Source organism: Notolepis coatsorum, assembly GCF_963971535.1.
Source record: "Notolepis coatsorum genome assembly, chromosome: 14".
In the NCBI taxonomy this organism is placed as follows: domain Eukaryota; kingdom Metazoa; phylum Chordata; class Actinopteri; order Aulopiformes; family Paralepididae; genus Notolepis; species Notolepis coatsorum.
This window is the reverse complement of record NC_140178.1, coordinates 21,152,201-21,172,388: the sequence shown is the minus strand read 5'-3', so window position 1 is coordinate 21,172,388 and position 20,188 is coordinate 21,152,201. Positions and strand designations below refer to the sequence as shown.

General features: G+C 44.4%; 1 protein-coding gene across 1 annotated transcript in view; it reads left to right on the top strand.

Moving 5' to 3' along the window:
* Positions 1-20,188, top strand: part of LOC311240459 (vesicle-fusing ATPase-like) — a gene marked incomplete at both ends in the record, with an annotated part of 78,240 nt that overhangs the window by 9,919 nt on the left and 48,133 nt on the right. Inside the window, 6 exons of the mRNA XM_084329039.1 lie at positions 634-733; positions 1,016-1,055; positions 8,174-8,352; positions 10,258-10,365; positions 15,450-15,525; positions 19,505-19,660. Coding sequence (XP_084185165.1) covers positions 634-733; positions 1,016-1,055; positions 8,174-8,352; positions 10,258-10,365; positions 15,450-15,525; positions 19,505-19,660 — 659 coding nt within the window. The remainder of the gene's footprint in view (positions 1-633; positions 734-1,015; positions 1,056-8,173; positions 8,353-10,257; positions 10,366-15,449; positions 15,526-19,504; positions 19,661-20,188) is intronic.

The window sequence follows — 20,188 nt, the reverse complement described above, 5'->3', positions numbered from 1 at the left end:
ACACAATTGTTAAGGGGATGCAGACCAGAGAAAGACTTTCGTCTTGTTTAAATCAGGGTCCCCCATTTTCAATTCATCATACCATATGACATACATGACATACAGATAGACAGTACTGCTACATCTATACATTTATGACATACCAGATTTACAAATACAGTACAGTACTCTACTGTGTCTCATTTTCAACAGCAGTCTGTAGTTTTCAATAGCAAGGCAGTGCTACTCAGTCTGTACTTTTCAATAGCAAGGCTGTGCTACTCAGTCTGCACTTTTCAATAGCAAGGCAGTACTACTCAGTCTGCACTTTTCAATAGCAAGGCAGTGCTACTCAGTCTGTAATTTTCAATAGCAAGGCAGTGCTACTCAGTCTGTACTTTGTCACGGTTCTTTTTGGTTGTTGATCAGTCACCATGTTCAAATAATCTGCTACTGTATGGTGTACTGTCCATTTAGAGCCAGATAGCACCGCATTTTGCTATGTGCTTTTGTTTGTGTTCGCCAATAGGTGATGTAGTTTTGTTTTAACCATGTAGTAATTATATTGAGTCTGATTAGTGGTGTTGTCAGGTTTGTGTCTCTCCCGCTCTAACTCTCTCACTCTCTCTCTCTCTTCCTCTCCTCTCTCGGTAGACACGTGACGGTGAACACCACGCCCAACCACAAGTTTGTGTTTACCACCAAGAGCCACCACACTGTGGTCCCTGGTACTATCGCCTTCAGTAAGCATCAGGTAAACACACACACACACACACACACACACACACACACACACACACACACACACACACACACACACACACACACACACACACACACACACACGCACACACGCAATCATGCATGAACTAAATGCACATATACTGTACAGACTCACAGCACACACATTGATAGATTACAAACTGTTGGCACTGTTCTCTGTAACACCTCTCTCTCTCTCTCTCTCTCTCTCTCTCTCTCTCTCTCTCTCTCTCTCTCTCTCTCTCTCTCTCTCTCTCTCTCTCTCACTCTGTAGAGGGAATGGGCTGGACTCTCCATTGGCCAGAAGGTGGAAGGTAATATATTAATTAATTACGTCTCTGTTTAAGACTCTTCTACTGCAGTCTGAACGCAGCGTAATGTTTAACTGAGTTCACGTCTCTGTTTAAGACTTCTACTGCAGTCTGAACGCAGCATAACGTTTAACTGAGTTTACGTCTCTGTTTAAGACTCTTCTACTGCAGTCTGAACACAGCATAACGTTTAACTGAGTTCACGTCTCTGTTTAAGACTATTCTACTGCAGTCTGAACGCAGCATAACATTTAACTGAGTTAACGTCTCTGTTTAAGACTCTTCTATTGCAGTCTGAACGCAGCGTAACGTTTAACTGAGTTTACTGAGTTTACACATTTATATTGCTCAGGAAGTAATTTAAAGGAACTTTTGTTTGATATTGAAAGAGAGCTTGAAACTCTCAAAACTTGGTTTGATGTTAATAAATTGTCTCTCAATATTAAGAAAACTAAATGTATGGTTTTTGGTAATCGAAAAGAAATAGAGGGGGAGATAGAGTTAAAAATATGTGATGTAAAAATAGAAAGAGTTTCTGAGATCAAATGTTTAGGGGTAGTTATTGACCAGAAATTAACATGGAAACAACATATTAACTATATTCAAGGAAAAATATCTAAGCCAGTAGCAATATTGTATAAATGTAAGGATATATTAAACTACAAAGCCTTGCACATCATTTACTGCTCACGTATACTTCCTTACATTTCTTACTGTGTGGAAGTATGGGGGTCGACATTTAAAAATACAGTAAATCCAATAGTCGTACTGCAAAAGCGGGCCACTCGGAACCTTTTCAAGGCTGGTTACTATGAACACACAAATCCATTGTTTATAAAGTCTCATATTATGAAATGTAATGATTTGGTTTACTATAATACTATGCAAATAATGTACAGAGCTAAAGCAAAGTTACTCCCAGATGGGGTGCAAAGGTTTTTTTCAATACATGAAAGAAAATATGATTCGAGAGATATTTGTAAATTTACTGTTAAAAAAAAGCTAAGAAAGGGATTAAAAGGAGGTGTATTTCTATTATTGGGGTTAACTTGTGGAACAATGCTGATACAGTTAAGAATGAGTAATACCATTTTGGTTTTTAAGAAAAAGGTTTGTAAAGATATTTTTGAAAACTACAAGGGTGAATAACACTGTTTTGTTTGCATTTTTTCTTTTAGAATACTGTTTTGGAATCTACATTTTTGTATTTTTTTTGTAAAGCTAATTTTGAAAACTACAAGGGTGAATAATACTGTTTTGCTTGCTTTCTTTTCTTTAGAATACTGTTTTAGAGTCACATTTTTTAAATTTTTTGGTAAGAATATAGGACAGGCACATATAAGCACTATGCTTCAGTCTGTACCTTTTAAGTCACTGTAAAAATAAAATATTGATAAATGATGGTGTATATTGTATTGTGTGAGATGATGACTGAAAAAATTAACTACTACTACTACATCTCTGTTTAGGACTCTTCTACTGCAGTCTGCACGCAGCGTAACGTTTAACTGAGTTTACGTCTCTGTTTAAGACTCTTCTACTGCAGTCTGAACGCAGTGTAACGTTTAACTGAGTTTACGTCTCTGTTTAAAGGAAAACTCCAACATTTTGGGAAATTAGCTTATTTAACATCTTCCCTGGAGTTAGACAAGAAGATACATACCTTTTTCGTCTCTCTACATGCATTGGGCTTAGGGAACGCCTGGACTGTTAGCCTAGCTTAGCTTCATCACTGGAAGTGGGGCAGACATCTAGCCTAGTTCACTACAGTCAGGAAATGTACTCCAAACACAATCAAAATACAACTCCCAAACGTTCCTGTAAACATGTTGTGACCTGTGTATTTACCACGTCTCCCAGTCACACAAGTCACACGAGTCTCCCAGTCACACAAGTCACACGAGTCTCCCAGTCACACAAGTCTCCCAGTCACACAAGTCTCCCAGACACACAAGTCTCCCAGTCACATGAGTCTCCCAGTCACACGAGTCTCCAAGTCACACAAGTCTCCAAGTCACACAAGTCTCCCAGTCACACAAGTCTCCCAGTCACACAAGTCTCAAAGTCACATGAGTCCCAGTCACATGAGTCTCCCAGTCACACAAGTCTCCAAGTCACACAAGTCTCCCAGTCACACAAGTCTCCCAGTCACACAAGTCTCCAAGTCACACAAGTCTCCCAGTCACACAAGTCTCCCAGTCACACAAGTCTCCAAGTCACACAAGTCACACGAGTCTCCCAGTCACACAAGTCTCCCAGTCACACAAGTCTCCCAGTCACACAAGTCTCCCAGTCACACAAGTCTCCAAGTCACACAAGTCACACGAGTCTCCCAGTCACACAAGTCTCCAAGTCACACAAGTCACACAAGTCTCCCAGTCACACAAGTCTCCCAGTCACACAAGTCTCCAAGTCACACAAGTCACACGAGTCTCCCAGTCACACGAGACTCCCAGTCACACAAGTCTCCCAGTCACACAAGTCTTCAAGTCACACAAGTCACACAAATCTCCCAGTCACACAAGTCTCCCAGTCACACAAGTCTCCAAGTCACACAAGTCACATGAGTCTCTTAGTCACACAAGTCTCCAAGTCACACAAGTCACACGAGTCTCCCAGTCACACAAGTCTCCCAGTCCCACAAGTCTCCAAGTCACACAAGTCACACAAGTCTCCCAGTCACACGAGTCTCCCAGTCACACGAGTCTCCCAGTCACACAAGTCTCCAAGTCACACAAGTCTCCCAGTCACACAAGTCTCCCAGTCACACAAGTCTCAGAGTCACATGAGTCTCCCAGTCACACAAGTCTCCCAGTCACACATGTCTCCAAGTCACACGAGTCTCCCAGTCACACAAGTCACACAAGTCTCCCAGTCACACAAGTCTCCCAGTCACACAAGTCTCCCAGACACACAAGTCTCCAAGTCACATAAGTCTCCAAGTCACACAAGTCACACAAGTCTCCCAGTCACACAAGTCTCCCAGTCCCACAAGTCTCCAAGTCACACAAGTCACACAAGTCTCCCAGTCACACGAGTCTCCCAGTCACACGAGTCTCCCAGTCACACAAGTCTCCAAGTCACACAAGTCTCCCAGTCACACAAGTCTCCCAGTCACACAAGTCTCAGAGTCACATGAGTCTCCCAGTCACACAAGTCTCCCAGTCACACATGTCTCCAAGTCACACGAGTCTCCCAGTCACACAAGTCACACAAGTCTCCAAGTCACACAAGTCTCCCAGTCACACAAGTCTCCCAGTCACACAAGTCTCCAAGTCACACAAGTCTCCCAGTCACACAAGTCTCCCAGTCACACAAGTCTCCCAGACACACAAGTCTCCAAGTCACATGAGTCTCCCAGTCACACAAGTCACATGAGTCTCCCAGTCACACAAGTGACTTGGAGACTTGTGTGACTGGGAGATTTGTGTGACTGGGAGACTTGTGTGACTGGGAGACTCATGTGACTGGGAGACTTGTGTGTCTGGGAGACTTGTGTGACTGGGAGACTCGTGTGACTTGTGTGACTTGGAGACTTGTGTGACTGGGAGACTCATGTGTCTGGGAGACTTGTGTGTCTGGGAGACTTGTGTGACTGGGAGACTTGTGTGACTGGGACTCGTGTGACTTGCAGACTTGTGTGACTTGTGTGACTGGGAGATGTGGTAAATACACAGGTCACAACATGTTTACAGGAACGTTTGGGAGTTGTATTTGGAGTATATTTCCTGACTAGTGAACTAGGCTAAATGTCTGCCCCACTTCCAGTGATGAAGCTAAGCTAGGCTAACGGTCCAGGCGTTCCCTAAGCCCAATGCATGCAGAGAGACGAAAAAGGTATGTATCTTCTTGTCTAACTCCAGGGAAGATGTTAAATAAGCTAATTTCCCAAAATATTGGAGTTTTCCTTTAAGACTCTTCTACTGCAGTCTGAACGCAGCGTAACGTTTAACTGAGTTCACGTCTCTGTTTAAGACTCTTCTACTGCAGTCTGAACGCAGCGTAACGTTTAACTGAGTTCACGTCTCTGTTTAAGACTCTTCTACTGCAGTCTGAACGCAGCGTAACGTTTAACTGAGTTCACGTCTCTGTTTAAGACTCTTCTACTGCAGTCTGAACGCAGCGTAACGTTTAACTGAGTTCACGTCTCTGTTTAAGACTCTTCTACTGCAGTCTGAACGCAGCATAACGTTTAACTGAGTTCACGTCTCTGTTTAAGACTCTTCTACTGCAGTCTGAACGCAGCGTAACGTTTAACTGAGTCCATGTCTCTGTTTAAGACTTCTACTGCAGTCTGAACACAGCGTAACGTTTAACTGAGTTCACGTCTCTGTTTAAGACTCTTCTACTGCAGTCTGAACGCAGCATAACGTTTAACTGAGTTTACGTCTCTGTTTAACACTCTTCTACGGCAGTCTGAACGCAGCATAACGTTTAACTGAGTTCACGTCTCTGTTTAAGACTCTTCTACTGCAGTCTGAACGCAGCGTAACGTTTAACTGAGTTCACGTCTCTGTTTAAGACTCTTCTACTACAGTCTGAACGCAGCGTAACGTTTAACTGAGTCCATGTCTCTGTTTAAGGTCGCTATTGGAGCAACAGACTCAGTCTGGGCCAGGAAGATTATTTTTGTGTGTGGTAGGCGGACATTCAGTAGCGTCTGTGTGTGTGTGGGTGAGTGCGTGCGTGCGTGCCTCCGTGCGTTCGTGTGTGTGTCTGTGTGTGTGTATTCTTGGGGAATTTATTTCCAGCGTTCTCCATTGACTTTCATGTTCTCCTTTTTACCACCAGAGGGCAGCAACAACAACAGTTCAAATGCTATCCATTGTTATATCCATGGTTTCAAGTTTCTTTAATAGTTGTCATACAGAAGTACAGAATACTTTTGTACAAAATGCTTCTTACTGTTGCGCTCCAGAGACTGTGCAAGACAAGATAAGTATGAAATAAAAACATAGTAAAATTAGAAGTAAAAAAAGAGGTCACAGTGTTCAGTTTAGACATATGTACAATGTTCGATGCAGAATAGACGTAGTTACCATACAATATACAATACTGTGCAGTGTACTAATATACAATACTATATAGTGCAAGGCAGAAATGGAGAAATGGGACGAGGTGCAATTTAGGTACAATTCACAGTAGGTGTACGAGTTGTAGTGCAAATCCTTTATCAATAAATATAAAGTGTAAGTGTGTTTGTGTGATCTAAAGTGTGGAGAGTGGGTGCTGCAGTGTGTTGTTTGTTTGAGTGAGTGTGTGCGTGTGGGTGTGTGTGCTGTGTGCATTTGATGGTTGTTGCATAGTGATTATTGTTCGTTTAGCGATTATTGTTCGTTTAGCAGCCTGATGGCCTGGGGATAGAAGCTTCTTCTGAGTCTTTCTGTGCTCGCCTTAAGACTCCGGTATCGCTTGCCTGACCGCAGCAGTTCAAAGAGGCAGTTGTTCGGGTGGCTCGAGTCCTTAATAATTCTCTTAGCCTTCCCCTTGCACCGCTTGATGTAAATGTTCTGGAGGGTGGGAAGCCCCCCTCCAATTGTGCGTTCGGCTGAACGTGTCACTCTTTGTAGTCTCCTACGGTCTTGTGCAGTGCTATTCCCAAACCAGGAGGTGATGTTGCCGGTCAGGATGCTCTCTATTGTACATGAGTAGAAGTTCCTAAGGATCTTCTGACTGACTTGGAACTTCCTTAGGCGCCTGAGGAAGTAGAGGCGTTGTCGTGCCTTCTTCACAACACTGTCAATGTGTGTGGTCCATGTCAAGTCCTCGGATATGTGGGCTCCGAGGTACTTGAAACTGTTCACTCTCTCAACCGGTGCCCCGTCGATGCTGAGGGGGCTGTAGTCCTTGACCCCCGACCTCCTGAAGTCCACAATCATCTCTTTTGTTTTGCTGACGTTCAGGGAGAGGCAGTTCTCCTGACACCACTGTGACAGGTTCTCTACCTCTTCCAGGTAGGCCCTTTCGTCGTTGGCAGAGATCAGGCCCACCACTACTGTGTCATCAGCAAATTTGATGATGGTGTTGTTGTTCCGCTGTGCTACGCAGTCATGTGTGTACAGGGAGTAGAGGAGGGGGCTCAGAACACAGCCCTGGGGGGCCCCTATGTTGAGCGTGATGGATGAGGAGGTGCAGTTGCCGGCTCTTACCACCTGGGGTCTGCCCGTCAGGAAGTCCAAGACCCACTGGCACAGGTCATAGTTCAAGCCCAGGTCCCTGAGCTTGGCTATGAGTTTGGAGGGGACTATGGTATTGAATGCTGAGCTGTAGTCGATGAACAGCATTCTCACATAGTTCCCCTGCCTCTTGTCCAGATGTGATGCTGCTGTGTGCAGCACATGGGCTATGGCGTCCTCCGTGGACCTGTTGGGGCGATATGCAAATTGCAGAGGGTCCAGGTTGATGGGGAGGGAGGAACAGATGTAGCCCTTCACTAGCTTCTCAAAGCACTTCATGGCTATGGAGGTGAGGGCTACAGGGCGGTAGTCGTTGAGGCAAGCGGGCGTAGATTTTTTGGGTACAGGGATGATGGTGGACTTCTTCAGACAGGTGGGGATGACAGCCTGTTCCAAGGACAGGTTGAAGATGTCAGTGAATACCGGGGCCAGTTGGTCGGCACAGACTTTTAGGACGCGGCCGGGGATGCCGTCCGGTCCTGCTGCCTTCCTGATATTCACTTTTTTAAAGATCCGTCTCACCTCATGCTCTGTTACCCTGAACACTGAGTCTCCATCAGCAGACCCCCCCCCCCCCCATTGCCGTGGTTTGTAGGCTGGTGTTGTTATTCACAGCCTCAAACCTCGCATAGAAGGAATTGAGATCATTTGCTAAGGAGATGTCACTGTTCAGTTTGAGGGGGGTTCCTTTGTAGTCTGTCATTGTTCTGAGGCCCTGCCACATGCCTCTAGAGTCAGCCTGTTCAAACTGAAGTTCAACTTTATCCCTGTAACGCCGTTTTGCCTCTATTACTGCTCTCCTGACGTTGTATCTTGCCATCTTGTGTTCTTCCATGTTGCCTGTCACCAGCCCGGTGTTGTATGCTGATGTATCAGTCCTGTGTTTTGTACACCGTGCCTCAAACGTCTCTCTCATCTCACCCGGCCTCGTCTCTAATCCTGCAGTTGCCAACTACAACTTCGACAAGATCAATCAGTGCATCGGCAGCATGACAGTCGAGATCGACTTCCTGCAGAAGAAGGGCAAGAAGAAGTGCACCGACACTTCCGCCTACGACTCGGACACGATGGCCGCTGAGTTCATCCAGCAGTTCAACAGCCAGGCCTTCTCTACCACCCAGCAGGTCACCCAGACACACACACACACACACACACACACACACACACACACACACACACACACACACACACACACACACACACACACACACATGTAACGGAGGTACAGCAGTATATCCACAGTCACGGGGACAAGTAGTGACGTGACTGTGGATGGTAAGCGGTACTGCAAGTAAACTCACTCCCCAGAGGCATCCAGACCCGGAAGCAAGAAGTGAATTCACTTCTTGCTTAGTGGTCTGTGATGCTGCCCGCAACGCGGTCATCCGGGGTTCAACTCCCACTCAGGGCGATCCCTTAACAGGGGTCGAATCGACTTAACACAACGCAGACAAGATCACACCGGCTACACGTGGTGCCGTTAGACCCGGATGCCCTGGGTGGAGTGAGTTTAGGGGGGTAGCCGGTGTGATCTTGTCTGCGTTGTGTTTTAGTCGATTCGACCCCTGTTAAGGGATCGCCCTGAGTGGGAGTTGAACCCCGGACGCCCGCGTTGCGGGCGGCATCACAGACCACTAAGCAAGAAGTGAATTCACTTCTTGCTTCCGGGTCTGGATGCCTCTGGGGAGTGAGTTTACTTGCAGTACCGCTTACCATCCACAGCCACTGAACTACTTGTACCATCGTGACTGTGGATATACTGCGGTACCTCCGTTACACACACACACACACACACACACACACACACACACGTGCACACACGCATGCACATGCATGCACACACGCACGCACATGCATGCACACACACACGCACACACACTTGTGTTTTGTATGTTTTGCTGTCATGTCTCTATCTCTCTGTCTCTTTTTCTGTATTCTCTCTCTCTTTTTTCCTCTTTCTCCTGTTTCTCTCTTCTGCTTCTCTCTCCTTCTCTCCTCTCCTCTCTGTATATCTGCGTTTAGCTTCTGTACCCCAGAAACATGGGATGTTTTGCAATGCACTTTAAAACTCAATTCATTAGTAACTATTGGTCAGTTAGTTTAAATCGTTAATACTGTAGCAAACCACTTCACCACCGTCTGCAGTTGTTTTTAATCATTTTACATTTTTTATTGATGGACTTTCTGTTTCTATATTGTTTTCTGTTTTTGTATTTATTATGTTTTGTGTTTATTATGTTTGAGGTTAAATAAAGATTGAATTAATTAATTAATTAATTAACATCTTCTTGTCCGTCTCCCACTATCTCTCTCCTCTTTCCTCTGCTTTCTCCTTTCATTATCTCTCTCTCTCTCTCTCTCTCTCTCTCTCTCTCTCTCTCTCTCTCTCTCTCTCTCTCTCTCTCTCTCTCTCTCTCTCTATTATACCTCTTTCTCTGTCTTTCTGTCTCTGTCCTTCTCTATGCTCTCTCTCTCTTTACTATACCCCTGTCTTTCTGTCTCTGTCCTTCTCTCTCTCTTTACTATACCTCTGTCTTTCTGTCTCTGTCCTTCTCTCTCTTTACTATACATCTGTCTTTCTGTCTCTGTCCTTCTCTCTCTTTATTATACCTCTGTCTTTCTGTCTCTGTCCTTCTCTCTCTCTCTTTACTATACCGCTGTATTTCTGTCTCTGTCCTTCTCTCTCTCTCTTTACTATACCGCTGTCTTTCTGTCTCTGTCCTTCTCTCTCTCTCTTTACTATACCGCTGTATTTCTGTCTCTGTCCTTCTCTCTCTCTCTTTACTATACCGCTGTCTCTCTCTCTCTCTCTCTCTCTCTCTCTCTCTCTCTCTCTCCTCTCTCTCTCTCTCTCTCTCTCTCTCTCTCTCTCTCTCTCTCTACTATACCTCTGTCTTTGTCCCTCTCCATGCACTCTCTCTCTACTATACCCCCGTCTTTCTGTCTCTGTCCTTCTCTATGCACTCTCTCTTTCTTTGTTGCTCCCTCACTCTCCACCCCCTCTCTCTCTCTCTATCTCTCTCTATCAGCTGGTGTTTAGTTTCTGTGACAAGTTGTTTGGCTTGGTGATAAAGGACATTGAGGCCATGGACTCCAGCATCCTGAGGGGAGAACCAGCCACTGACAAGAAACAGATGGTATCTGCTCAAAATCAACAACTATACAAATAATTGTATTCTATGTTTGTTTTTTGTTTGTCTTTTTTAGGGTGTTTCTTTGTTAGTGAGTAGGACAGTGAGTGACAGGAAATTAGTGGGGAGGTGACATGGGTCAAAGGTCACAGACTGGACTCACTGGAGAATTTTGCTATCACAGTACATCGGCCTCGTTGCATAATAATAATAATAATAATAATAATTGCTTCACAGCAGTAAAAAAAGAGAGCAAAATAGACAAAGTCAAGGTAAGACATAGAACACCAAATCACAGTTCTTCATATTAGGAATTAACATATTAGGATTTAAAATAATAAAAGAGCAGTAAAATAATGCAATAGTGCAGTTCTGAATGACTGTTTAAAGTTTAAACAGTTTAAAACCTGACAGTCTTTCATGTTTGATACCCACAGTTTAAAACCTGACAGTCTTTCTTAAAATCTTAAAATTCTTCCTGTTTGATACCCAATTTAACCCTTTGAACCTCCCACTCAGGGCAAACCTCCCACTCAGGGCAAACCTCTCTCTCAGGGCAAACCTCCCTCTCAGGGCGTAGTTCAGGCTTGATGATGAAGATAATGAACACTGTAGACTAGACTACCACTGATGAAATTAATGAACATTGCAGTGAATGAGCACCAGTCAATTAAAATACTAAATGTGCTTTTGCTTCCAATTAGTTTGTATGATGACTTTGCTGCGCGAGCGTTGGTGGATACATCACTTTGGAACAAAACTATTTAAATAAAAAATTTAAAAAGCTCAACAGGCATCAGACTAAATCATAATCCCTGTCTGAGAATCCAGCTCTGTGATTAGTATAATGAAATAGTACAGTAGAGTCGTAGCCAGGGCCGCCTCAGGGGGTGTGCGAGCAGTGCGGTCGCACAGGGCCTCGCGGGAAGGGGGGCCTCGCAAAAAAAAATTAAAAAATAAATAAAAAGAAAATATGTTTTATTTATTATTTTTTTTATTTTTATTTTATTTAATTTTTTATTTTTTTGCGAGGCCCCCCTTCCCGCGAGGCCCTTTTTCATCACAGACCTAAAATCTAGTTTTGCTTATATGCTTATATATTTCACATTAGACACGTTTGTAGAATGTGTCTGACTTGTTCCTGGGTCTGCATACATACTCTATTGGAGCTCTGGGGCTCTGCAGCAGACATACTATTGGTTTCAACGAAGGGAGTGGTTACTTACATCATGTGTAGTACGCCGGCGTGCGTCAGCTGCGTTTGACTATTTCGCACGTGCAGCTTTTGACTATTATGCTTAGTTATGCCAGCCAAGACGAAGAGGTCGGTCATTATCAGTCGGTCGGTCACCAAGGAACGTTGACGAAAGGCCTCTCGCTGGCGGGACAAATGGCCGGAGCCTTGTCATGGTGCAGTCGGGATATAGCCATGATGATGTCGGCTAGTAGCTAGCTTAGCTAAAGGCTAACTAGCGTTAGCTAACCTAGAGACAGCGCATGCAGCCAAGATGAAGAGGATGGTCGTTTGGCAGATGAACTTCGTCAACTCCACGCGGTTGTCTCCATCCTCTTGGACGTTTGGTGAGTTTTTAACCTATTCTATTAACTCTATTCTATTCCCGCCGTGGATATCTCTCTCTCTCTCTCTCTCTCTGGAGCCAAACTGGCCGACTAGCTGTTGTAGTACTACTAGTAGCTAACGGTGTGTGGCCTGGTGTCAGCACCTGTATGTAGCCGCATAGCTTGCTTCTGCGTTAGCTAATGGTTAGCGATAGCCTGGTTGAGCTAACTGTTAGCCAGTTAGCTGTTTAGCTACGACGTTAGCTGCCGGCTGCGCTCGGCTGGGAACGTTCGTTTGATGCTATCAGTTAGCCTAGAGACTAGTTAGCTGTTAGCTTGTGCTACGACCATTGACATTAGCCGTGAGAATAGCAGGGGGTTCTGGCACTCTGACTACGACATCATCTTTGACAGAAGATGTAGTCGGGCCTGCACCATGACAAGGCTCTGGCCATAGCTTATTTTTGTCCCGCCAGCGAGAGGCCTTTCGTCAACGTGGAGACCTGTGTTGCGGCCTTTCGCCCTGCATTCCTTGGTGCAGGTAAGATTAATGAAAATGTCATGACATTACCCCACTCTTCCTTCCTTCCCCTCCCGAATGTTTTGTTAATAACAATGTTTTTTTCCAGGCAAAACATATGTTACTTCACAACATTTGGAGCTACGACATGTGCTGTGTGTGAATGCATTGTCTTGGTCGTTTGTGTAGCTTGGGTAGCGTTGGGCCGTTGGCCAAAGCTGTGTGTGGCCTGGTGTCAGTAGCCTACCTGGCTAGCCTTTAGCTGATGTCGGCCATTGGCTCCTTGCTGCTTTGTTTTCTCTGGTATAGACCCTCTTCTCTTTGGATTTAAGTGTTGATCTTTGTCCTTTTGGATCTATGTATATTCATGTTGCCTTTGTGAAGTTATCTTTTCCTTCTGTTTTGTTCTTTCATTAAAAGTTGAATATCCTTTAGGGGGTCATCTTTGCTTATCTCTCTCATACATGCTCTCTCTCTAACACACACACACACGACAAACACACATGCTCTCTCTCTCTCTCTCTCTCTCTCTCTCTCTCTCTCTCTCTCTCTCTCTTTCTAACACACACAGTCTGCCTCTCTCTCTTTCTAACACACACAGTCTGCCTATGGCGGCCTTTCTCGATGGCTAGGCTGTGCTCGCTGAGTCTGTACCTAGTCAAGGATCTTCAGTCACAGTGCTCAGGTATTCTGCCACTGTGTACTCTCTGTTTAGGGCCAAATAGCATTTCAATTTCTTTCCAATGTGTCTCTCTCTCTGTACACTGTATATTGACTGTAGAACGGGAGCTCTCTCTCGCTCTCTCTCTTGCTATATGTTGATTGTATCATGCCCAGCCTCGGGCAGCGCTATTATTTAAGAATATGTTGACTGTATGAAAAAAAAATATATATATATACGTTTAAATCTCGCACAGGGCCTCGCATTTCTCCCAGGCGGCCCTGGTCGTAGCCATCTGTTCCATTTAATACCCTTATAATTCAATTGCTGTTTTGGAAATAAATGTATCATCGTAATGACACAGCTCTCCTCATGAATATCATTCTCTTTTTTTTTATCCACTTTTTCTCCCATTTTCAATTTTTCTCCCAACCCAATTTTTCATATCGTCCAATTCAACCCTCCCCTGTCTTTGAACGTTGTTTCTTGCCTCCCACAAGCCGGCTGCAATGTGGACTAAGTCATACATAGCACGAGTCCCCTCTGATACTCGAGGTAACAGCCGTTGCATCTTTTCACCTGCGCGGCTCGATCATTCAGCTTCGGGGGTCTGGGCTTTGGAGGGGCCCCGCCCCCGTCGCTTCTTGATTCTACTGCGCAGGCGCACCAACCGACCTGTAGGAGTCGCTGTCCACAACGCCCAATCCCCACCCTTCAGTTTCCCTCCCCGTAATACGGCCAATGTGTATTACTGTGGACGACCAGCTAAACTGAAAGCAATGTGGAAAGCGGGGCTCTAACAGGAGGCATCCTGTTCGAGCCTAGTCTCCAGCATTCGTTGCGAGCGCCTTGCCCACTGCGCCACGTAGCCGCACCCTCATGAATATCATTCTCATTACTTCTGCAGACATTGCGTATTATGTATCAGGGGACTGAGTAGGTACTAAATTGTTAGATTCGTTTTATTTTCTTAGTGGGCGGTGGTGCATAATGAATTGGGGATGTCAGAATCAGTATTGATATACAAAGATTATGTGCTGGTAGCGCATAATGAATGTAGGACATAAAGATCACAGCCAACTAAATAAAACCAAATAAAACCCACTTCTCAGATAGCTGCACTGGCTTCCCATTGCCACACAAATCTGCTTCAAGGTGCTCGACCTGGCATACCGTGCAACGAGGGGAACGGCTCCCTCCTACCTCGGGTCAATGGTCTCTAACTACACACCCTAACAAGACCCCTCCGCTCTACATCTTCTGACCGCCTCAGACCCACTCCTATCTGAGCTCCGGGAGGGTTATCAAAAAGAAGCCTCCTATTCTCAGTCCTTGCAACCAATTTTCTGCCGTTGACTAATGCATTTTGCTACTAAATAATCTCCCTTGGGCGGCCGGGTAGCACAGTGGACTAAGCGTCTGTCTACCACCACAGAGCCAGTGGGATCGAATCCGACTGTGGTGCCTCCGGCTTGGCCGACCGTCCATACTAACACAATTGGCAGTGTTAGCGGGTGGGAAGCCGGCGAGGGTGGGTCCTGGTCGTTGTAAAAACAGCGACTACTACAGTTCGGTCGGGGCACCTGCACAGCAAGAGAAGGATCTGGGAGAGGTAGTGTGACCTTCCACACGTTACACTCTCCCAGTGAGAGTCCGCGCTGCCAGGTGAAAAGAAGCGGTGGGCTGGCTACACATGTGTCGGAGGAAGCATGTGACAGTCTCCGCCCTCCCGGACCGACGGTAGGGGGTAGAGTGCGCAATGACCAGGAAGGGGGATTGGGAATTGGCATAATTGGCATAATTGGCATAATTGCCATATTGGGATGGGAGAAAAATCGGAAAAAGAAGGCGGAAAAAGATAATAATAAAAAATCTCCCTTGCCTATATTACTACTTACTATGTTGATATGTCTTACTACGATGCACTCAAGACTGTAGCACTGACGTTCAACATTGCTACTTAGCTGCCAGAGTTGTACCCTTCCTGCTGACTTGTTGTACAGAGGCTTTGGATAAAAGCATCAGCTAAATTAATTTAAATGATTAAATGTAAATGTAAACGCTCTATTTAAAAAGAAAAGTGCTATACAAATAAAGAGAATACAATGTACAGGTTTTCTACCAATAACAGAGGACTATTTTCTTCTCACTTTTAATTGTTTTACGATTATTTACAAATCCATGTAACTGCTCATTTTTTTTTTAGTAACTGTTTATGAAGAATGGAAACTGCCCATGGAGCGTCTGGTCTCACCATGTCCTTCTGTCACTGGCTTCACCAAACTCTTACATAAGGAACTTCATCTAACTTTGGCCCTCATGTATTCTCTGTTGTCCTCTCTTTGACAGATTGACATTGGGCTGATGGTAGGAAACAGCCAGGTGATCTTCGAAAAGGCAGAGACCTCCTCCCTCACGCTAGGTGGTACCCATGTACATGTCAAAATACTTCCCAAAGGTCAGTGAATACCACAATCACAACACCAGAGGGAGCTCCACAAATCATGTTAAACCCAGATTCGGCTCAAACAAGGGACTAAACACGTTTCGCAATTATGCCACATCAATGTGGAACGCCCTACCTAAAGCTGTAAAGGAATGTGAATCACTACCCACTTTCAAAACCACTCTCAAAGAACACCTACGGGAGACTGCAATTCGAAACTGGCCCCTGTAAATGTCCTAACCCAACCCCCTCCAATGTACAGTCATTTACCTAATATGGTTTTGTCAATATTCCAATGGACAGTTTTGCTTGTTTGTACAGTGTTTCGCCCCCCCCCCCAACCCCCTCCAATGTACAGTAAATTACCTAGTATGGTTGTCAATATTCCAATGTACAGTCTTGCTTGTACAGTTGTACAGTGTTCCCCCCCCCAACCCCTCCTACCCAACCACCCCCCCACCCAACCCCACCCAACCTCTTCCAATGTACAGTTTTTAGGTCAAATGTATATACTCCCTATTCTGGACTATTTTTGTATCACAAACAGTACTGTATTTGCAAATCTGGTATGTCATAAATGTATAGACGTAGCAGTACTGTCTATCTGTATGTCATGTATGTCATATATGTCCTGATGAATTGAAAATGGGGGACCCTGATGTAAACAAGACGAAAGTCTTTCTCTGGTCTGCATCCCCTTAACAATTGTGTGTATTGAGCTGTACTGTATTGTACCCATTCTGCAATCTGTTAACACTTTGATCGCCATGGTTAAATTCATAATTTACCATCCCTAGCCAGCTCTATTTGTCTATGGAGAAGTTCCCCTTCTTTGCAGGGCTATAACTTTTTAAATTCTATTGCTAAATTGACATTATTATGGCCCATTCAATGTCCTATATCCATTGTTCAGGGTGTAGCAACGATATACTTTTTCATTCACATATTCATACTAAAATATGGTCTAAAGTATAAGTATGTTTTTACCGTTTTCTGCAGCTTTCTCCAGAACTTGATTTATAGCCCCAAATGCATTATATTGATGATCAAATACAGTTTGGTAGCGATCGGTGCCAGATGAAAAATTTCAACTGGAGGTACTTCTAGAAGTTACTACGTACTGTATCATCTGATATTGACCGGATGGGCGAGGGGGCGTTTATAATTCCGTGGGCAACGTTATACCATTCATCTAGTGTGGGTCATATGATCATCAGATCAGTTAGTATAGAAGACGTTAGAAAATAACGTTGAAACTCACCGTATCTTCCTCGCACCGTTGGACGATCAGCTTGGAGTAGACAGTTTTCGATTATGGGATGTTGATCCTGATGAACCATTTCCAGGTTGTATAATACTATATACGTCCAAATAACATTGTTTATTGAGTTAGGGCGAGCGATTGATTATCCAGTGTGTTGAGATAGAGTCCTGCTAATGATCGCGAGTGCCCGGACTAAATATGGATGAGCACTTCCTGTTTGACGAGTCACTTCCTGTTGGCGATCTGCCGTTCGGCCACCAGATGGCGCTCTTGAACCGCTAGAGAGTTGAGTGGAGCTCAGCTGTACATCTCAGGTCCCCGGAGGAGAAATATGATTTCGATCACAGATTTTTGAATTATTGATATCAAAGACGAGTTACGGCGTCTTCGGCAGAATGAGCATGGCTAGGAAAGACGTCCAAAAGGCGTTTTCGGCGGTTAAAGTGTTAATAAAGTTTTCAATCAATCAATCAATCAATTCAATCAATTCAATCAATCAATCAATCAATCAATCAACCAATCAAACGTTCACTTACTCCCCTCACGTATTAGTTGGTAGGTCCCGTAACGTTGTTTCCCCTGAAACATGTTCCTTATTTCCCTTTACACTAGTTGGTACAGTCCATATTTCCCCTTATAGCAGTTGTTGTTAAGTTTCTTATTTCCTCTAACACTAGTTGGTACAGTTCCTCATTTTATCCTAGTTTTAGTTTTAGTAAACTATAATAACCTCGGTACAGTACATTGATTCCATATTTCTCCTTAAAATAGTCGCTAGGTTCTCACAGTGGTTTGTACGTTAATTCATTCAGGTCTTTTGATGTTCAGCGGTTTTGTTTTCGTTAACACCAGTGGAATATGTATTTATACATTTTGTATGTATACATTTTCAGCGTCCATTTTGAAATTCCAGTGTCTCTGTGGACTTTCTATACTCTACTATCTTTTCACATCAACATCTGTTTATGAATGTGTGACCCCCCCCCCAAAAAGGGTATTACTACAATACATATTTATAAAAAATAATAATAATAAAGAAGCTATTTAAAATGCTAATATATTTTTCCTCTACCGAATTACATTAATTTAAAACCCATGTTGGTAGTGTTTGAATCCAAATACTTAAATAAAACCTTAATACTGATCTCATTCTGATTGCTCTCTCCATTTTAAGCAAGGTGACAGTCATCACACAAGCTCTCCTATCCTTCTCCTTCCTGCGCTCTTTCTGTTCTGTGCCCCAAACCAAAATTGGACATTTGGCAGTTGGTGTCATTGAGATTGGGTCAGAAACTACTGCAAAAAAACTCTGAATCTTCAAGTTTTAAAGGCCCCATGAAATCAAAATAGATGTTTGTCATTTCCTGGAAAATATACTAATTTTGCATCCAATGAAATGCTTTCTAGAATGACATTTACAGCACATTGTAACAACGCTAGCACTCTGCCTCTTTAACTAAATTGAACAAATTCAATGTTAGCTTGCTAGCTAATGGGTCGACCGTAATACACATTCAGCACTATTGGCTTCTATAAATGCCAATCAATATCCACGACAAGTCCCTCCCTAGTTTCTTGTTTTTACAGGAAACACATACATAAGTGGAATCAAATAGCATTCTGCTAGCCATTTCATGCTGCCGGCCAAATCCTCCCCCCTGACCGACCTTTCCATCACAGTCGAGAATGCAGCTGTGACCGCATCCCTGACCGCCAAGAACCTTGGTGTTGTCCTCGACGACCAGTTGAACTTCTCTGCTCACATCACAGCAACAACCAGAACCTGCAGATTCCTCCTGAGAAACGTCAGAAGGATCCGCCCCTTCCTGACAAAAGAAGCCACCCAACTCCTCGTCCAATCAACAGTCATCTCCGGCCTCGACTACTGCAACGCACTGCTCGCTGGCCTCCCGGCCACTGCCACCAAGCCTCTTCAACTCATTCAGAACGCAGCATCCCGCCTGATCTCGGACCTACCGAAGTCGGCCCATGTCACCCCACTTCTTAGGGACTTGCACTGGCTCCCCATTGCTGCACAAATCCGCTTCAAGGCCCTCGACCTGGCATACCGTGTGGCAAAGGGAACCGCTCCCGCCTACCTCCGGTCAATGGTCTCTAACTACAGACCCTCAAGACCCCTACGCTCTGCATCTTCTGGCCGTCTCAGACCCACTCCTATCCGAGCTCCGGGAGGGTAATCAAAGAGAAGTCGCCTATTCTCAGTCCTTGCCCCACAATGGTGGAATGAACTACCCACCCCAGTTAGGACAGCCGAAACCCGTCCAATATTTCGCCGTCGACTAAAGACGCACTTCTTCAACCATTATCTAAAAAAATATATATATCTAACCCTAACTAACCTTACTGTCATGCACCTAATAAACTAACCTACATTGTAGCATGCAACGCTTTGATGAACATTGTTACTCACCTGATAGAGTTGTACCCTTCCTGATGACTTGTCGTACAGAACTTGTAAGTCACTTTGGATAAAAGCGTCAGCTAAATGACTAAATGTAATGTAAAATGGGGACTTTAATGGCACCACTGTCCAAAACAGACTACGATTGGGCCGTTGGTCTGACCCTTAAACCACTCTGTCATCTCTTTAGCTTGTGGGACGTCAAGTCTCTCAACACATGACGTGCTGGAAGGTTAACCCCACTCCTTCTCTCCTCGCCTGTCTGGCAATAGGTAAGGCAAAGACCAAGCAGGCCAGACAGACGATCATCAACCCAGAATGGAACTTTGAAAAGATGGGCATCGGCGGTCTGGACAAGGAGTTCTCAGACTTCTTCCGCAGAGCGTTCAACTCCCGAGTCTTCCCCCCAGACATCGTGGAACAGATGGGTGAGAAACTCTTGTATTCCTTTCTTTCTTAATAAGAGCATAATTACCAAAGAAAAAACAATATTAATACACATGTTCTAACAGTCTACCCACTTCCCGGTATTGTGGAACAGATGGGAGATACGCTTGATTGATTGATTGAAAATTTTATTAACAGATTGCAGAATGGGTAAAGTACAGTACAGCTCAATACATACAATTGTTAAGGGGATGCAGACCAGAGAAAGACTTTCGTCTTGTTTACATCAGGGTCCCCCATTTTCAATTCATCATAATATATATGACATACATGACATACAGATAGACAGTACTGCTACATCTATACATTTATGACATACCAGATTTGCAAATACAGTACTGTTTGTGATACGAAAATAGTCCAGAAAAGAGAGTATATACATTTGACATAGAAACTGTACATTGGAGGAGGTTGGGGGGGGGGGGGTTGGGTAGGAGGAGTGGGTGGGGGACACTGTACAACTGAACAAGCAAAACTGTACATTGGAATATTGACAAGACCATGCTTGG